At 43.3% G+C, this 17,441-nt stretch overlaps 1 protein-coding gene across 1 annotated transcript in view; it reads left to right on the forward strand.

Moving 5' to 3' along the window:
• The first annotated feature begins 369 nt into the window (after positions 1-369).
• LOC115402284 (gamma-aminobutyric acid receptor subunit alpha-2-like) overlaps positions 370-17,441 on the forward strand; it is a 29,336-nt gene continuing 12,264 nt past the window's right edge. Inside the window, exons 1-6 of the mRNA XM_030110800.1 lie at positions 370-570; positions 1,205-1,289; positions 4,175-4,290; positions 12,268-12,335; positions 16,074-16,294; positions 16,895-16,977. Coding sequence (XP_029966660.1) covers positions 1,219-1,289; positions 4,175-4,290; positions 12,268-12,335; positions 16,074-16,294; positions 16,895-16,977 — 559 coding nt within the window. The 5' untranslated portion in view covers positions 370-570; positions 1,205-1,218. The remainder of the gene's footprint in view (positions 571-1,204; positions 1,290-4,174; positions 4,291-12,267; positions 12,336-16,073; positions 16,295-16,894; positions 16,978-17,441) is intronic.

A 17,441-nucleotide genomic window follows, 5' to 3' on the forward strand; every position in this document is an offset into this window, starting at 1 on the left:
CTGAGTGCATACCAAACTGCCTCTAGGACCCAGTGCGTCTCCTCCTTCAGCCTTTGTAGTTTTTGTGTGGAGACCAGGGAGACTGAGATGTGCTCCTTGCTTATCACGATTCACATCGAGCTCCTCTCCAGCTGTGGAGGATGCTGAACAGGGCAGTTTGAAGCCAGGATCAGCTCCCGCCACTGCTGCTTTTTTATTTTCTTTCTTTTCTTTTTTTTTTATTTCCATTGTCATTCATTTTTACTTAGATACACATTTCTCTGCATGTCACTGTCATGATTTTCATTTAGCTCTTTTGCTTTGTCCTGCATTTTATGATTTCTGGGGAACACATATCTAAACCGAGAGGGAGAGAGAGCAGGGGGAAGACCATGACAGACAGCGCTTTATCCTGGCATTCCTGCTGCTGCCGGCTGGGACCATGATTTTCTCCACGCTCGCATCTTTGTTCTCATGTCAGACTTGCGCTCGTTCAGCCGCACCGAGACCGGAGGCAGCGGGGAATCGCCTTTAACTTTCACTGAGCACCCTCGACGTTCGCCGCTGCAGCAGGTACTTCTCAGACTTGAGGTGAGTCTTCTTTCTTCTGTCTTCTCCTGCGCGCGCACAAAAGACGCGCTCCGTGCGTGTTTATTATTGAGGCCATTATTATCGTCGGAGGGGAAGCGTGGGAGAGGAGCTGCATGCTGGACCCTTATTCTCTCTTACAGATCATTCTCCTTTTCCTTATTTTTGTTTTCTTTCTTGTTTCTAACATTCCCATCTCCAGATGTTGCTGCTGTTATTGTCGATCAGTCTTTGTCGCCTGAATGTGGCTTCAGATCGGCTTGATCTCATATTTTTGGTAACAGTAATGTTCGGGGAGTGAATGCGTGGGACGTGTCAGTGAATACTAATTACTGTCAGGAGCTGTCTCTGCCGCTTCCCCCCCCCCCCCCCCTCCCCTCTCTCTCCCCCATCTCCTCCTCCCCCCTCCTCCTCCGTCTATTTGTTTATTTATTTATCTATTTATTGCGCGCTGAAGGGGAATCCCCAGAAATCAGTATTTCATGCATGCATGGATCTGCAGGCCTTTATGTCTGCACAGGTCAGGCTTAAATCCACAGGCATGTCAAGCCGGTTAAAACTGAGCCTCGTCCATCCATTACAGAAGTGCGTGTGTGCGTGTGTGCGTGTGTGTGTGTGTGCGTGTGTGTGTGTGTAGGTGTCGAAGCAGCCATGTGGAGCAGAGAGAGCGCTCCTTCACTCCTCATCTGTCTGCTGGCTCTGGCAGTCCTCTGGAAAAGCAGGTGAGCCCCCCTGAAATGTGGATCACACACACTCACACACACTCTGCCTCCAGGGGCGGACTCCCACTGGAGGGGGTGCCCCCCTGACCCCCCCCTCCCCTAAACAGATTCATAAAAAAAAGGGAGCATGGAGGTAATTTTCTGTTGCAAGAACCTCGATTTTTTTGTTCTGTTTTGTTTTGTTTTCCTGTACTGGCCTATTTAAAATGACACATTCCTGAAAGTGTTCTTGCAGTGTTCAGATCAAATCATCCACAGAAACTATGTTTTGTTTAAAATAACAAAAAAGAAAAACATTTCTCATGACCAGTTATTTTCCTGCTGCTCTGTGCTCTTCCTCTTCCTCTTCCTCTTCCTCTTCCTCTGGCTCGGCCTGCACACTGAGGACATCTCACATTATCACGTCAGGTGTGAAGGTGTCTTTTTAATATAGGCCAGAGTGACAGATCAGGCCATTCAGCTGCTTACACTGAGGGACTGTTGACAAAGGGAGGAAACATCCACTGTCTGAGGAGGAGGGGAGAGATTTAAATAAGGCCACTGGAATAAAAAAAAAAAAAAAAAAATCCCCTGAGGCATCAGGATCCCACTGATTCTAAAAAACTTGTCTCCGACAGTTTCATCCACTTGTGATGCTGAGGCCTTTTTTTTAACCCTTCTTCCAGAGAAGGCCTTTTGATATGTTATGGTCGGAAAAGCAAGAAAACAAAATAAAAGTGCAGCTTTTGTTCATGTTTGGGTCACTGTCACACCGACGAGGCTCGGTGGGGGGAAATAAGCCACTGGGAATATTATAAGTAGCATAAGAAGGATCTAAATCCTCACTTAAATAAAAAAAAAACAAACAAAAAAAAACATCATGTGTCTTAAGAAGCTTGAAGAAAACAGGAAAATCTCTTGATTTCTCTGCAAATATTGGCACCTTTTGACTGAATCAATAGAAAATATTAAAAAAATATTTGTTTTTTAATTAACCTGGCTCAACACACAGTGCCTCGGTGGAGCAGTGGTTAGCATGGCTGACCCTGATCCCGCTCCTTTATGTTCAAGTCTTCTCCCTGTGTCTGTATGTTGGTTTTTCCCAAATAGCAAATAGCCTCCCACAGTCCAAACACAGTCCTTGTTGGCTTTAATTGGTGACTGTAAATTGCCTGTAGATGTGTGTGTGTGTGTGTGTGTGTGTGTGTGTGTGTGTGTGTGTGTGTGTGTGTGTCTGCCTTCCTTGCCAGCCTTGTGATGAACTGGCGGCCTGTCCATCATGGGACAGACTGCAGCTCCCACGGCTCTGCTCTGAATAAAATGGGTGGACAAACAGACGGATGATAAATGGGTTGATGTTAGCGACGTAAATTGATTGTAATTAATCAGAAACTCAAACAATAAATACTGATGTGATAAATTAGACAATCATATTGAAAACCTAGATTAATACTATAGTGAAGAACTGACAGAATTACATCAAATATGCTATATTGTCGAGGTGGGATGCCAGTGGGACAGAGCAAGGACTTATGGGATGCTATTTCCTGGGACTTTATCTTGGAGTTAATTGTGATAATACCTGTGTGGCTGCTGCTATCTGGCCACCCTGCTCTGTGTCATCACCCCCATCAGAGCAGGTTATGCTTTAATTGTTGTGACACCATGATTGAGGCGGGTGTGATCACACCCCTCTGTGTCGTCTCGTGTGTTTTAGTTAATAAAATCAGATTTCTGGGTTCTAATACGAAGTCTCAGGAATCCATTCCTGTTAACACATATGTCAAACGGCTTGAAAATAAATGAACAACTCAATAAATTAAGTGAATTCCTACAGCAGGAAAAGATGCCCTGTGTCCATAGACAGACTTCCATTCAGATGCAAGGTAAAGAAATAAGTCGATAGACATTGGGAATGTTTTTATGGTTACTAAAAGTAAAGAGAAATGCTTGATGTATCAAAATAACATTTTCACATATTCATGTGTTCACTGCAGGTAAACCACTGAAACACAGCAGTGGAAACATGAGACACAGTTTTTCTGAACATAACACATTCTGATTTAAACATGTAACTGACATTGTTACATATAATTGAAAAACCATCTTATATTTAATTAGAAATGAAGACCAGCACCTTCCTCAGACATGAATCTTTTTGTTATTGATCACAGCATATATCCTCCTGGACAGCAGTGATTTATATCAACGGACACGTTTTAAATTCCACGTTGTTTTCTCCCCATGCTAATGCAGATTTTAAAATTCATGCTCTTTTTGATGCTCGCAGAGCTTAAAGACACGCCGCGTTGATGATTTGAAGTGAAGCAGCCACACTACAGAACTCCTGGAAATTAGAAATGAAATGCTTCCAGTATGTGAGGTGATAAGTAGGCTACACTAATCCAGCACTTTCACTGATGCTAATTAGAGGCGCGTGTACTAAACAGAAAAGGAAAAGGAGGAAAAAAAGTGATTAATATTGTATTCCCATTGACAGCTTCAAGTAAAATATGCCCATAACCTGAGGCTGCTACACATGAGCTGTCAACAGTGGTGATTAAACCCAGCTTTAATGTAGGACCTTATCTGAATTTATTTACCATGAATCTTTGCTCTGATTACATTTGCATATTCAGTTGTGTTTTGGCTCCAAGATCAGATGGCTCTCAAATGTTCTGCCTTGAACTGGGTCATCCATGTGGCTGAGAAACGCTGTGCGTGCTCGTGTGTTGGGGGGGTTTTATGCATGCGGTCTCTGCCAGATCGTAACGACCCCTTTGCTTTCTGCACGGCCGGCCTCCGACGGGAAGCTAAATCTAAATCTATTTAAAATGTGACCAGACTCCGGTGTGCTGACGTGTGGCCCCGGCCGGTCACGCTGATTTCCTGTGTCTGCCAACCAGATCAGTGAATGCAGACGCCACATCTGATGCCTTCAACACCAACATCACCCTGTTCACCCGCATCCTGGACAGCCTGCTGGATGGATACGACAACCGTCTGCGGCCTGGACTGGGAGGTGAGAACTTTTTCACTGCGTGCAACTTGGGAAGCTGTTGTTACGAAGTGGCACGTGTCCCTCTTTTTTATTTATTTCATTTTTTTTTATAACGGTTGAGGACTCATTTGGAGTGAGAACACTTCATTTAACATCAGCTTTTGTGGTGCCGATAACCTTTGGCAGCAGTCCCCTCTGGATGAACTGACAAACACACTCTGTCCACAAAACATTTAGATTATATAACTCACACTCCACTTCCTGGAAAGCAGCAGCAGCCAAAATGTCCACATCAAACCCCGCAGAGAGTTAAGTTCATGCTTGAATTTTTCTGGAATATTCACACCGAGCGCATCAGATCTTGCATCAAAGACTTTGTTGGTGCACATAAAAAATAAAAATAATAAAAAAAAAAAGTCAAAAAAGGGAACAACTGTTTTGTTTTTCTGGTGTTTCTAACAACCATGTAGCGTAGTTGAACAGGAATGTGCATGGCAAGTAAAATCCCAAACAGCCCATCAATCAATAACCGACAGGTCTCGATTGCACTTCGTGTGATTGACCACTAGAGGTCGTATACGAGCACCGCGTCACTGAAGCCTCCAGTAATAAACCACTTCTTGAATCAAGTGTCGAAGCTTCCACAAAGGCGGGATCGGCCATCACTAGACCCGGGTACCGTATCGGTTCAGATGTGAAAGGTCGCCATCCCTCGTGGCTGAATGTTGAAGCTTTCTGAAACGGAGCTAATTGGGCAAATCCTGGTTATCTGCCAAGAAGTGTTATACCCACAATGCATTGGAAAAATGGAGGAAAAACCTGTAAAAAAATAAATAAAAAAAATAAAATTCCATCATATTACCACAGTAGCTTCTACCGTATTATTATGGAATTTTTCTTAGTGTACCCACAATGCATTGCACTAAGAAAAAAAATGTTGGAAAATCCTGTAAAAAGATCAAAACAGAAAATTCCATCATATTACCCCAGTAGCTTCTGCTGTATTTTTACGGATTTGTTTTAGAGTTTGGGTTAGACTCATTTAATGATGTAAATGTTTCAAAAACCTATATTTTATATTTTATTTTCTATATTTGACAGTGTCTGTTTATATAGCTGTGACACGGCTGTAGTTACAGATTTTGGACCCCTGCAGTAATTATTTGTTCATAAGTTCACAAAACCATTCTTAATTTACTGAGATAAAAGTCATAATACGATAGATTTACAGCAATTCATTTGCTTTTGGTTCATCGGTTGCTTTGTAAAGTCTTCAAATTTACAGTATTTAAACATGAACAGCTTATAAAAATATTCTCTTCACACTGAGGAGACGGTGTTTTGGTATTGGAGGAGCCTCTTCTCCTCCACAGCGCTCCTCTCTTTCCTCCTCACCTCTCCCATTATCCTCCATGTTTGGCATCTCATTTCCAGCTGGCCCCTCACCCCCAAAGCTGAGCTCCTCCCTCAGGATTTGGTGCCATTTGAAATTCTAATTCCTGGGGCCATCAGCCCAGCCCAGGAGCTGCCATATGGGGAGCAGACCTCCTTTGGCTTGGCAGCGTGAGCCTGTTCAACTGGACCTGCGCTTTAAGTGCTACAAGCCTGTTTGCTGGGCGGAAAAAAAATGCTAATTATTAGATCCTTCCACTGGTCTTTAGTGCAGGTAGATGTATATATGGTATTATGACAGGTGGAAATTCGTGTGGAGTTTCAACTGAGAAATTTCCTCAGCTGTGAGGACGGAGTCGCGTCGAAGGCAAGACTTCCGCTGTCTGAAGTAAAACACTTCCATGAAACATTAAAAACATAAATTAGAAGCTTTCAAGTGTGCTACAGGACCAACGAGCCCATACATTTTTATAAGAGTTAACCCCAGCGGAGGCCCGGCCCCTCGCCGCTCAGAGCTGTTCCCACGCCGCAGCCATTAACGTACAGCGGGACGAAACCGCAGCACGAAAAAAACGAGAAAAAAAAAGAAGAAGAAGAAGAAGAAGAAGAAGCACAAAATGACATCAGATGCAATTTTCCACATCGCAGCCACATTAGATCTATATGTCTCATCTGTGGGAGAAAACATGTTAACGCTCCGCTGGACGTTGGTTTATAACACGTTTATAATGACTGAAAAAGAGCCTCATCACAGCTGCATGAGTGTGCTCGCTCATACATGCTCTGTATTCAGGGATAAAGAGTCCGTCCCTTTGACGGCTTTCATGGTTCAAGTAGCGGGCCAGGGAGAGAGAGAGAGAGAGAGGGAGAGAGAGAGAGAGAGAGAGAGAGAAATGGGGCTGAGTCCCAATGCATCTAATGTACTCTTCTTTCAGTGTATGAATCATCAAACATTCAGTCGTTTCCTTCAAAGCAAGGCAGCACATACGAACACGCTGTACATACACGGCACATCGCTGAAAAAAATGGTGACTTTCCTCAAAAAAACAAAAAAACAAAAAAAAAAACCACACATTTGCTCGTCTTGAAAGCAGCTGTTCTGGACTGCTACACATGTAGACAAAAAACACAGGAAGGCGAGCTGCAGCCTAAAAATAACCCAGATGAGGCCAAAACAGCCGAACAGCTCACCGAGGTAGACGTGGCAGCAGCGGATTTCATGAAACTGTACCAAATGGGAGGAAGTAGCTTCATTTATTGCCTAATAGCAAAGATGGAAGATGAATCTAGGGCAGAGGTTTTCAAGATGAACCCAAGTGTCCCCTTGGGGCTGCGAGGAGCTTTGAAGGGGGAGGAAAAACAATAACAACAACTGTAAGTGTTTCAACAATTAATTCATTACAGCGCCGCTCACAGAGAACAAGACAGAATCCGACCGCCGTCAGATTTTACAATCAAAAACAGATTTTTTTTTTCCTGCTCTCGCAGTTCAAGCTGCTTTAATCCCACGATGAGTTTTCATACTTCTCGCCTTCAAGTGCTCTTTTAAAATGCATCAACTGGTTCTTTGTCGCCTCCCCTGAAGTCGAGCCAGGCGGCGGCGGCGGCGTGAGCGCAGGAAGCACAGTTGCTCCTGCATCGTCATCGCTGTGACTGCACGGCCGCTCGCTTCTGTTCACGTTCACACTTCTTCCACTAATTTGTTTTTCCACCCAAAGAAGAAGAAGAAGAAAAAAAAGTGTTATGGAGCTACCAGTTCGTGCTCGGAGCTGCAGCTCGTGTCGACAAGGGGAGACCTCTGAAACCGCACCAAGCCTCGGCTCATGTCAACAAAACTCTGGTCTTTTATTTGTCACTTTTCAAAATGAGAGTGGGTGCAAACATCTTAAAGTATTCTTCAGTGTTGAACTTATGCACTGTCAGGTTCAAAGCTCTGAGGTGGTTATCAGCTGGGTTGGTCAACAATACTAGCGTTAAACTAACACATCTAATTCAGACATCAGTCCAAGATATTTACCCTGGAAGTGGATATATTCATGTTTTTAAGCCACTGTTGTGGCGGGGCGTTTCACACTGCGGTGCTCCAGCAGCGGGTTTTTCGCCGATGCGCTCTGCGGCTCACCAAACTGGGAAGAGTTAAGATGACATTTGGGTAGTTGCACAGTGGAATGCACAGTCCCGGACACAGGCAGGTCGTTTCTTACCAATTAAACATGGTTCAGCAGGCCCATCTGTACCAAATGATTCAGATCATATGAAGAGCACGTGTTTATGACTGTTCCTGCTGAATAAATGAACTTTAGGTATTGTCCTCGTTCCCATAAATAAGTATCCTCGTGTCCGCCGGCATTAAGTGCACTCTTGGTATTTTTAAATGCGTATTCTCCCTCAGGGCTGTGCTTTTCTAGCTTTGCTACTGCAAAAGTGGAGTCAGTTTTTGCTGGTGGATTTGTTCCACCGTGTTTCATGTTTCACAATACAAATAGAATGGAGCTTGTCATTTGGGTGGTTTTTCCACACACTTGTCTTTTTTTTTTTTTTTTTGTCATATTGTTTATTTGATGCAGGGCCGTGTATCCAATCACGATGCAATCCCAACATGGAAAAAAAAAAAAAAAAAAAAGAAGAAGAAGAAGAAAATCATCACCTGCCCGGTGTCAGTGCTGATGATAAACTGATTGAATCTGGCAGCCTTCATCAGGAGTTTCCTATGACAAATGTCAACGAGGCTGCTGCATTTACATATACAGTGGATTCACAACAAGCAGCAAGCAGTCCAGGAAACCGAGCAGGGGGAGAGGCTGTGAGCAGATTTCCACTCAGATTCCTGACAACATGAAAACTACAGACAGACCAGTGCAACAAATCACACACAAAAGGCGATTTCAGTAAATGTTTCCAGAACAATGCTATTTATCAGAGACATGAACATCATGGTCTTTGTGTTCCTTGCAAATCACGTAGTTATTGCAATACTACTTAATGCTTGTTGCATTTTATTTGAAGCTCGTCATGCTGGAAAACAAACAGAATGAAAAAAACATCCTATTGTTTCATTCATAATTCATACCTTGAGGAGATTCATGTTGCAGTAGAAACATCAAGAACCCGTGTTCACAAGTCATACATTACTCATCTTTCTTCACATGTTCTGAGAAATTCACCCGGTCCTGTGTTTTCACTGGGCGTGGTGTGTGTTTTTATCACTGAACAGCGGGAAACAAGGCGAGTAAAACGATCAAATCTGTGATGAAGACAGCTCCACCGTCAGACCAGACCATATGTTTCAAAGATATGTTGGTTAGTAAGTCAGTGATAAAAGGTCAAATGAATTCCACTTATATTGAGCTTTTCCGTCGCTTGAGCAGCCCTCAAAGCTCGTGTTAGTGTTATTCACGTTCACCCATTCGCACAAAGCGGTCAGATCTGTGGTTGAAGGCAGAACTTTCTCAGAATTCACATCAAACGATGTCTGCATTCAGCTAGCAACAGCTACACCATACGGTCCTCTTGTAGCCATGGCTACAAAGTGCTTCATATAAAACACAGCAGAAAACAAATGTTTGAATGAGTAAAGACATCATGAAATCACATGAAAGAGAAAACAGAGTATCAGAAATATTCACAAATAGAAATGTGTGTACTATAAAATACTGCAGGACGCTCCACTCCTCAAATCACAGTTTCAACTTGATGAGGGAACTTGTGTGTTTGGCTGCTGTGCAGCTATGAAAGACTTTATGCATCGATCTGCATCGTTTCCGTACGTGCAGCCTGGCGTCCATTAGCGGCGTCTGAATGTTGTGGCCTGTGCGCTAAAGCCCAGAGTGTCTGAAGGAGAAGCACAGCAAGATGGCGTTTAGTGTCAGACATGCTTTCTGCTGAGGTGCTGCTTCTTCTGTGCGTCAACAAAATAAATAAATCAAACTAATGGAGGGCCCCATGTGCAGGGGTAAATAAAAAAAGATCCCTTTAAATCAGGCTTATTCGCATACCAGGACGCTTGTTTGTGTTATAAAAAACACCCGGCTGCACGTCTCACTAAATAGATTGAAGCTCTTGGCCAGCAGCGAACCGGTCCGTCATGATTTACTTCACCAGAACCAGAGAAGAAGACAACAGACCGAGATTTACCATTTCTGTTCCATTCATCGATCTCATCCTGACGCCATGCTTCGCGGATCCCGTTAACTCTGAGAAAACAGTTTTTTTTTTTTTTTTTTTAATTTACAATCATGACACACAAAAGAAAAGATCTGGAGAGAAGACAGTTCTGTCTGTGGAACTGCAGAGTAGAACCCTTTGAGAAGCCTGCGCTCCATTATCAACCACTTCCACCCTGCGTCCTGATGGAGCCGCGTGGATGGAGGCTCACCTCGCCATACACGAGAGCACTTTACCAAGAGTAATGATCTCTTTAGACGCTATGTAAGATGCTGTTTGCGGCGCAGCGCCGAGTGTGGAGTAAAACGTGAAAGCTTTTCGAATTGACCAAGCATGAGAGATTGAGCTTCAGTAATTATTGAAAGAGACAGAGTGTAGTGAAAGCAAATGGACCCGATGCGGCGGCGCAGTCACACTATCAGTCCAGCGGCAAACACAGCAGGCTGTGGCATCGGCGTGAACATTCAGGACAAATTTTATACGCTTAGAAACAAAGCTTTTACGTCGCTTTGGCTCAATAAATTGAATCCTGTGTGAGCGGGTTGTGGATTTGGGTTGTATCGGCGAGCTGAACACTGAATGGTAAAGAGAGACAAACTGTAAATGAATAACGTCCTGATTATTCACATTTTGCCTGTATAATACTGCTGCATTCTTAGATGGCGGCAAATTTTTCCATTTGCATAAATATAGCGTTGTTAAGAATCTTGTCTGGTTTGTTGGGTGACACCTGAAACGTCTTAAAAATCCACGAGCGTTTGCTTTTCTGAGGAGACCTCGCTGTCGGAGCTGTCCACTGTGATAAATGCAGTGTATTCATGTTTTTCCAGATGATTGTTTTTAATTAGAGGCAGCAGTTTCAGCACCTGCTGGGTTTCACAGCGGCTGTGAGACAGCGTCGGCTTGATGTCAGTGAAATCACATTACGCTGCCGTGCCACATGCGTGCAGCAGCAACATGAATCCGGCCCCTCAAGTGGAACACACAACTGTTTGGACAATGGCGAATGAAAAGAATGCGTGGATTTGTGATTTCTCATTTGTAGCTTGAAGCCAGTGGAGCAAGTTTTTTTTCATTGTGTAGCTTTTATAAACAGCAGCGAGGAGGTGAAGCTCTGCAGAACAGTTCTTCTTCATCTTTGCTGAATGTATGTATTTTTTCATATGTCAGATGTTTTCTGTTGGTGAAAAGCCCTATGAAGGCAATATGTGGTCTAAGGCTAACACACTGAAATATGAAGGCGTTTCCTGAAAGACAAGTCTAACAAAGCTTTGCACATTTAAAAACTCACACAAACTGATATTGTGCACACGTGTTGAAGCGGACCCCCTTCACAGTGTACTTGTACATATCGTTTTGGACCACTAGGTGTCACTGTGTGACAACAGAATGTTGCTACAGCACCACAGAAAAACCCTCCTTTACTACTGACAGAGCAAGTTGAATGTCACCTAAAAGCAAAATATACACAGCAGAATTTAAAGTGAAAATGATTGAAAAGTGCAGCAGAAAACAGAGAAAGAGCAGCAGAAAAGAGTTCAGACTGTGAGAATCTTGTGAGTTTCGCAACGGCCGATCCCACGTTGTAAGATATTTTCCTCCTCACAAAGCCTTCATTTGGTTCCTTCTGTTCAGCATCACTCATGGCGTTTATCCTTAAGTCATTCAGCACGCTTTGTGCAGGATCTGGCTAAACTGGGCCCATATTCTCAGGAAGACGTGTCTTCTTTACATCCTCCACGCCTGTGGTTGATGCTGCTTTTTCCACACGTAGAAGCTGCTGAGTCCATGGACACTGATGTAACCTCATACTATCACAGATCCATTCCGCCTCAGTCCATTATGAATTATTCTCGTTCCAGAAAACATGGGCAGGGTTTTTTTTTTCCTATTTTTTTTTTTTTTTTTTTTTGGTGTGTGTGTGTCTTCCTTCAGGTAACTGTGTTCACAGACAGTGGTTTCAGCGTGTGCTCCTGATATGAGCCCATGCAGTGGTTTCCAGCTCAGCATCATGTCTGTTCTGATTCCAGCGCTGCCTGCGGGCCTGGAGACCACCAGCATTCACTGCTGACCTTCAGCCTTGTGCTGGTGTCCTTGTGCAAACACGTTTCTCCACTGCGGCTTATTGGTTTGATGACATTATACACCGCAGATGGAGGGATATTCAAAGTTCATTGTCACGTTGAGGGACTTTTCTTCCTGAAATTATTCTAACATTGAGGATGAGATGTTGTACAGATTGGCAAACCTCTGCTATCTTGGTCCCAGAATGCCCTGCTGGCTGTTTTATGTCATTTTCTCTCCTGTTCGAACTTTTTTAGATGTGTAGCTGTGAACAGTATGCACGACCCAAACCCATCCGTGCTTGTTTTTGTGTGTGTGTTTTTTTTCAGTGTTTGAACTGTGTTTTTTGGTGCCTCTGACTTGTTTTCTCTGATCCAGACAGGGTAACCGAGGTGAAGACAAACATCTTCGTCACCAGCTTTGGACCCGTTTCAGACACAGACATGGTGAGTAAAGACTTCGGTTTTATTCTGCTTCACTAATTGTTTCTGTTGTTGTGAGGAGTAACACTCCCTGCTCCCCTTTAAAAAGAGGAAAATATGCCTCTGCGGATTTATTTTTAGGCTTATTATGGCTTCTCCTGCACTTATAATCGCATCACTTTGTTTTTTTTTTACGTCCCTCTCTGCTCACTGAAGTAGGACGAATATTCCTCACTCCGGCACAACGCCTATTCATCTGACAATTTTCATCTTATAAATTATTGAGAATCATCTTGTTATTCTAGTCACTCCTTTGTTTATCCTGGGCTTCCCTGTTTATCATTCGGAAACATGCGCCCACCTTTCACGTCATATCAACAGCATCCTTTCTATTGTCCGGCACCCGTTTTCCCAGTGATTGATGTATTGATTGAACAATGAAGACGCTGGATGTTCAATGCACTGGCCTCTGAAAGATATGCTAATCAGGAGGCTCTTAGCCGAACACAAACCACCACTTAAGAGGGAGCAGGTCTAAGACTCAGACATATTAGGCTAAAGGCTGGGATTTTTTTGCTTTAATTTTACCAGCAGTGATCAGCGCACGCTCCCTGCTTCGAAATGCATCCCTTCAATAAACAGATGGACAAACACACAAACAGCTGACAGGAAAAGCTTTTTTTCCCTCCTCCTCTTCCACGGGCGGTGGTGATCACAGTGGGTCTTCGCTGCAGCCGTTGGTGCTCATAACCGAAAAACCGAGCCAAACCCGGCGAGGTCAAAGGCACAGATGCAGTCCAGCCAAATGTCCACGGGCTCGTATTCATCGATTTATGCTCCGATTTGATGCATTTTATGACTTATTCACATGTAAAATGAACATATGGCACGGGGGAAAAAAAAATTGGGCAGGAGGCTAAAAACACATGATTTATTTCAGCCTTTTGCTCTGGCGGAGCAGCTGTCTCATAAAAAATGAGAGAGAAAATGAAATATTTCCTTCTGATGTGATTGATTTATTCAGACACCGGAGCAATTCAGCTGATTGCTGAGGTCGGCCCCTTGTTGTGTGGTCTGCAGGATTTATTAAAGATCTCTGAAAGCCAAGGGAAATAATTAGAAACAGTGAAAGGGAAGGAAAAAGTGTGGCCATGTCCGTCTTCATGATCCTGAGCCGCACAAAGAAGACAAAAACACCTCAAAGATTTCTTTTAATTAAAGATTATATCACATTTCTAGAATGTGGGATCCCCTGCCTTCATTCAGCGCCCGGCAACTGCTGCTCAATAGTGCAGTATAGAAAACAGCTATAGAGAATTAATGTTTATTTTAAAAAAAATTACACAAAACTAGGAAATAAGATGCTGATTTTCCTGGTTTATTCCCCAATGGCAGCTTCTTATCCATCCATCCATCCATTCACACACCCTATAGATGCAGCACATTTGCCTACATAAGTATTCAGTACCAGGCGAGTGTAACGAGTCCTACGAAATACTGGGAGGAATTTATGCTAATAAATAATGTACGACTGGCAATGTCACAAACGCCTCGGAAACATGTTTTGTTCTGATGATTGCGTCTGTTTTTTTAATGTGTTCATGAAGGATGTATAAACCAGGTTAGCGGTTTGCAGAAGTGTTGCTACACCCTGGTGTACATCCTGAACAGGTACAGACGACATCAGAGACACAAATGAACCTCAGATGCCTGTTTTTAGACCCTGAGAGACCCTCACCTGGGCTCAAACGGAGGATTTTCTCAATGTGAGGCGAGAGTGCTAACCACTGCTGCACTGTCACCACGTTCACTTCAGTGAAAGGCTCTGAATTTTGGTGTTTTTTTTGTGGAGATGTAGAGATGTGTGGCAGAGAGAAAGCAGCTGTTTTAACTTAAATATATGCAGTAAAAAGATCTCCTCTGAATGGATGAATTTGAAGATAAAAACAAACATTGAGACTCACAATTAAATCAGTATCTGAATGATTTTCAGTGGAAAACAAGCAGCAGTGGCTTGTTGTGCAGACTGAGGGTTTTCTTTCCACATCAAATGGCTCATATTTCCTGCATCGCTTGATTTGTTGCACCCTGCTGGATTGAAGGCTCCCACAATCAGCCAGACGACGGCCGAAACTCCCCGAAAAGCAGATTCGTCTTCATACTGTAAGAGCCGCCGAAGGATTGAATTAGACGCCGTTTTACTGGACACCTCCATCGTCTGGAGGTCTAAATGTCAGAGGCTTTTCAGCTGTGACAGGGAGGGAGGAGAAGAGAAATCTCTGGAGGAACTCGTGGCTCTGCATCTCGCCCTCGCGAGCTACGTGTGAATCACACAGGCGCACGCACTCTCACACGTACACACATTTCACAGCGCAGCGCTTCCTGCCCTCAATCCCTTCCCGTGTGTGTGGTCTCTTTTGACAACAGAGGATTGTGGGTCAAGAGGTTGTCGTGGCCCCGGAGCCAGCTCGGGAAAGAACCGACTCAGGAGAGCGTGCAGACTTCACCTCGATCGAGCTCTGACAAATAAAGAAAGCCATTCAGGGCCCCGGCTTGCTTTTTTTTGTTTTGTTTTTTTTTAAAGCAGTGGCAGGTGAAGTCAGTTGTGAAGAAGCGCTGCTTGTATTCGAGGAGACGTGCGCTGTTTTTAGTTCATGCTGAGTGAAACTTCATTGCCATTCATGGGAGAACAAAAGAGGACCGATTTAAGCTGAACGTATGGCTGAACTGTGTGAGACACACTCCGGGGCTTTTAATCCCACATCTGCTGACTCCTGAGCGGCAAACCAAGATGACAAGATACAAAACTAAAATAAGGTCGGGCAGTGCATGAGAGAAAAACTAAAATAACCAATCCATTTCTCTGAAATCTGTCCATTCATTCAATATATTAAAGAAATTTTAAAGCCAAATGCCTCCATAAATTGTTGTGAAATTCCTTTATTTCTTAGCCGAATCATCATTTTTCATCCAAATAGCAATATTGTTCATGATAAATGTGTTTTCTTAATAGTTTATTGCTTCCACACACATAAAAAGTAGAAATGCAATTGCACAATTGAAAGGTTCATGTTAGGCTAAAAACACACGACACACACTGTCAACTAGTATGAGCTTCCAACTTGTAACTTGAATTAATTATTTTTGCCTTTTGTCTGATCTTAAAGACATTAAAACTCCATTACAATGTTTTTGCTCCATGTCGGCCTCTGGATAGATATTTGAAAAGCTTTGTCGATGCGGTTGAAACTCAGGTGAATCTACAAGTTGGATATTGGTCGAAAGTGTGGAGGTATAAACACTAAAGCAGACAGCTTACTAGATAGATAATCTTATGTCAGATGTAGTTTCCACTCAGGAATTTCTTCTAAAAGGTCAAAATTAGCTCAAAAAAACTGGTGTGTTTTATGTTAAATACACACGGATCTGTTTCCTTAACTGAAAACTTCTGGATGAAGGATCCAGAGATGCTAAAATGTCAGCGTAGCTCGACTTTACGACATTAATCTGTCATCTATCAGTGTGCAAGAAACCAGAAAAGCTTTAAATGGACTTGAATGTCTTCAGTCTACAATGAATTCTTTCAGCCCTGTAAAATAAGGTACCACTCTAAAATCTAAAATATTTTGTAGATATTTTGTACCTGTTATTTCACATTTGAACATGAAACGGTGACTTTCTCTCTAACCCTGGCTCAACCTGTGTATCAGGACATGCAGGCAGGAGACGCCGTGAGGCTCACCTCTGTTTCCCCGTCCTCAGGAGTACACCATCGATGTTTTCTTCCGGCAAAGCTGGAAGGACGAGCGGTTGAAATTCCGCGGACCCATGAACATTTTGCCCCTCAACAACCTGATGGCGAGCAAGATCTGGACGCCCGACACCTTCTTCCACAACGGGAAGAAGTCTGTGGCTCACAACATGACCATGCCCAACAAACTGCTGAGGATCCAGGACGACGGGACGCTGCTGTACACCATGAGGTCAGTCCAGACTCCACAGATTTTATAGTTCAAACTCCTAAAAGTAAGCTCTGATTTACCTCTGCCACCTGTTGCACATTGCATATTGACACTTTTTAGCACGTTTGACACGTTTCTTTCAAATCTATTCACGACCGCGTGCCTGGAAACCAGACAGTTTGAAAATCTTTATTCCAGAAAGATGATTTTAACTGACAAAACGTTACAAGTTATTTTGGAAGTGGTGGAATAATGTTTTTAATAATACATGCAGTGCAGATTGTTATCATGTAGCTGCACCTCCAGCCTCGCCACAGACACACACAGACCGTGTGTGTGTGTGTGTGTGTGTGTGTGTGTGTGTGTGTGTGTGTGTGTGTGTGTGTGTGTGTGTGTGTGAGATGCGTGCTGCTCTCTGCAGTACCTTGTTTACTTTGCTCCGCTGATTGCAGTTAAGGTGAATTATTTTCCTCTCAAGGCATTACAGATGGGAAGGGTCTTGAATAGTGCATGAGGGCTGCGGGTCGCCTGTTTCGTTTGGAGTTTGGTGCCTAATCTGTGCTGTTTACTTTTCTCGTGCTTTTGCAGAGTTTTTCTTAATTTTCTGTGAATTGGACGCAGGTTAACTGTGCATGCAGAGTGCCCCATGCATCTGGAGGACTTCCCCATGGACTTTCACTCCTGTCCTCTAAAGTTTGGCAGCTGTGAGTAACTCTGATGATGATAGTGCCTGAGGGAACTTGAAAAAAAATGCTGTCTTTCTTTCTTTCCTTCTTCTTCTTCTTCTTCTTCTCACCGGTTCTTTGGTCATAGACAGCAGCCTAAGAGCTGAGCGCAAGCTGAAATGCATGGCTCATTTTTCTGGCCCTTCAGTTCAAACAAAACATGCATCAGCATCTGAAGAGATGTGAAGGAAGCGCCGTTAACGGACAGAGATGATATTCTCATGGCTTTAAACTCATCCAAATAGAAGAAATTAAAACACTTTGCTATTGCTATGGCTCCATTTCATTTGGATGAGTTTCTTTCTTCTTTTTATTCTGATTGAAGCTTTTTTTTAAGGTGTTAAAAGCAAAATATTGTAAGTTATTATCATCATAACATGTCGGGTCACGTCTGAAATGCCTTGACTTCCCATGTAATGGAAAAGCGCCTGCTTGGCTTCAGT

This window comes from Salarias fasciatus, chromosome 2, assembly GCF_902148845.1.
Source record: "Salarias fasciatus chromosome 2, fSalaFa1.1, whole genome shotgun sequence".
NCBI lineage: Eukaryota > Metazoa > Chordata > Actinopteri > Blenniiformes > Blenniidae > Salarias > Salarias fasciatus.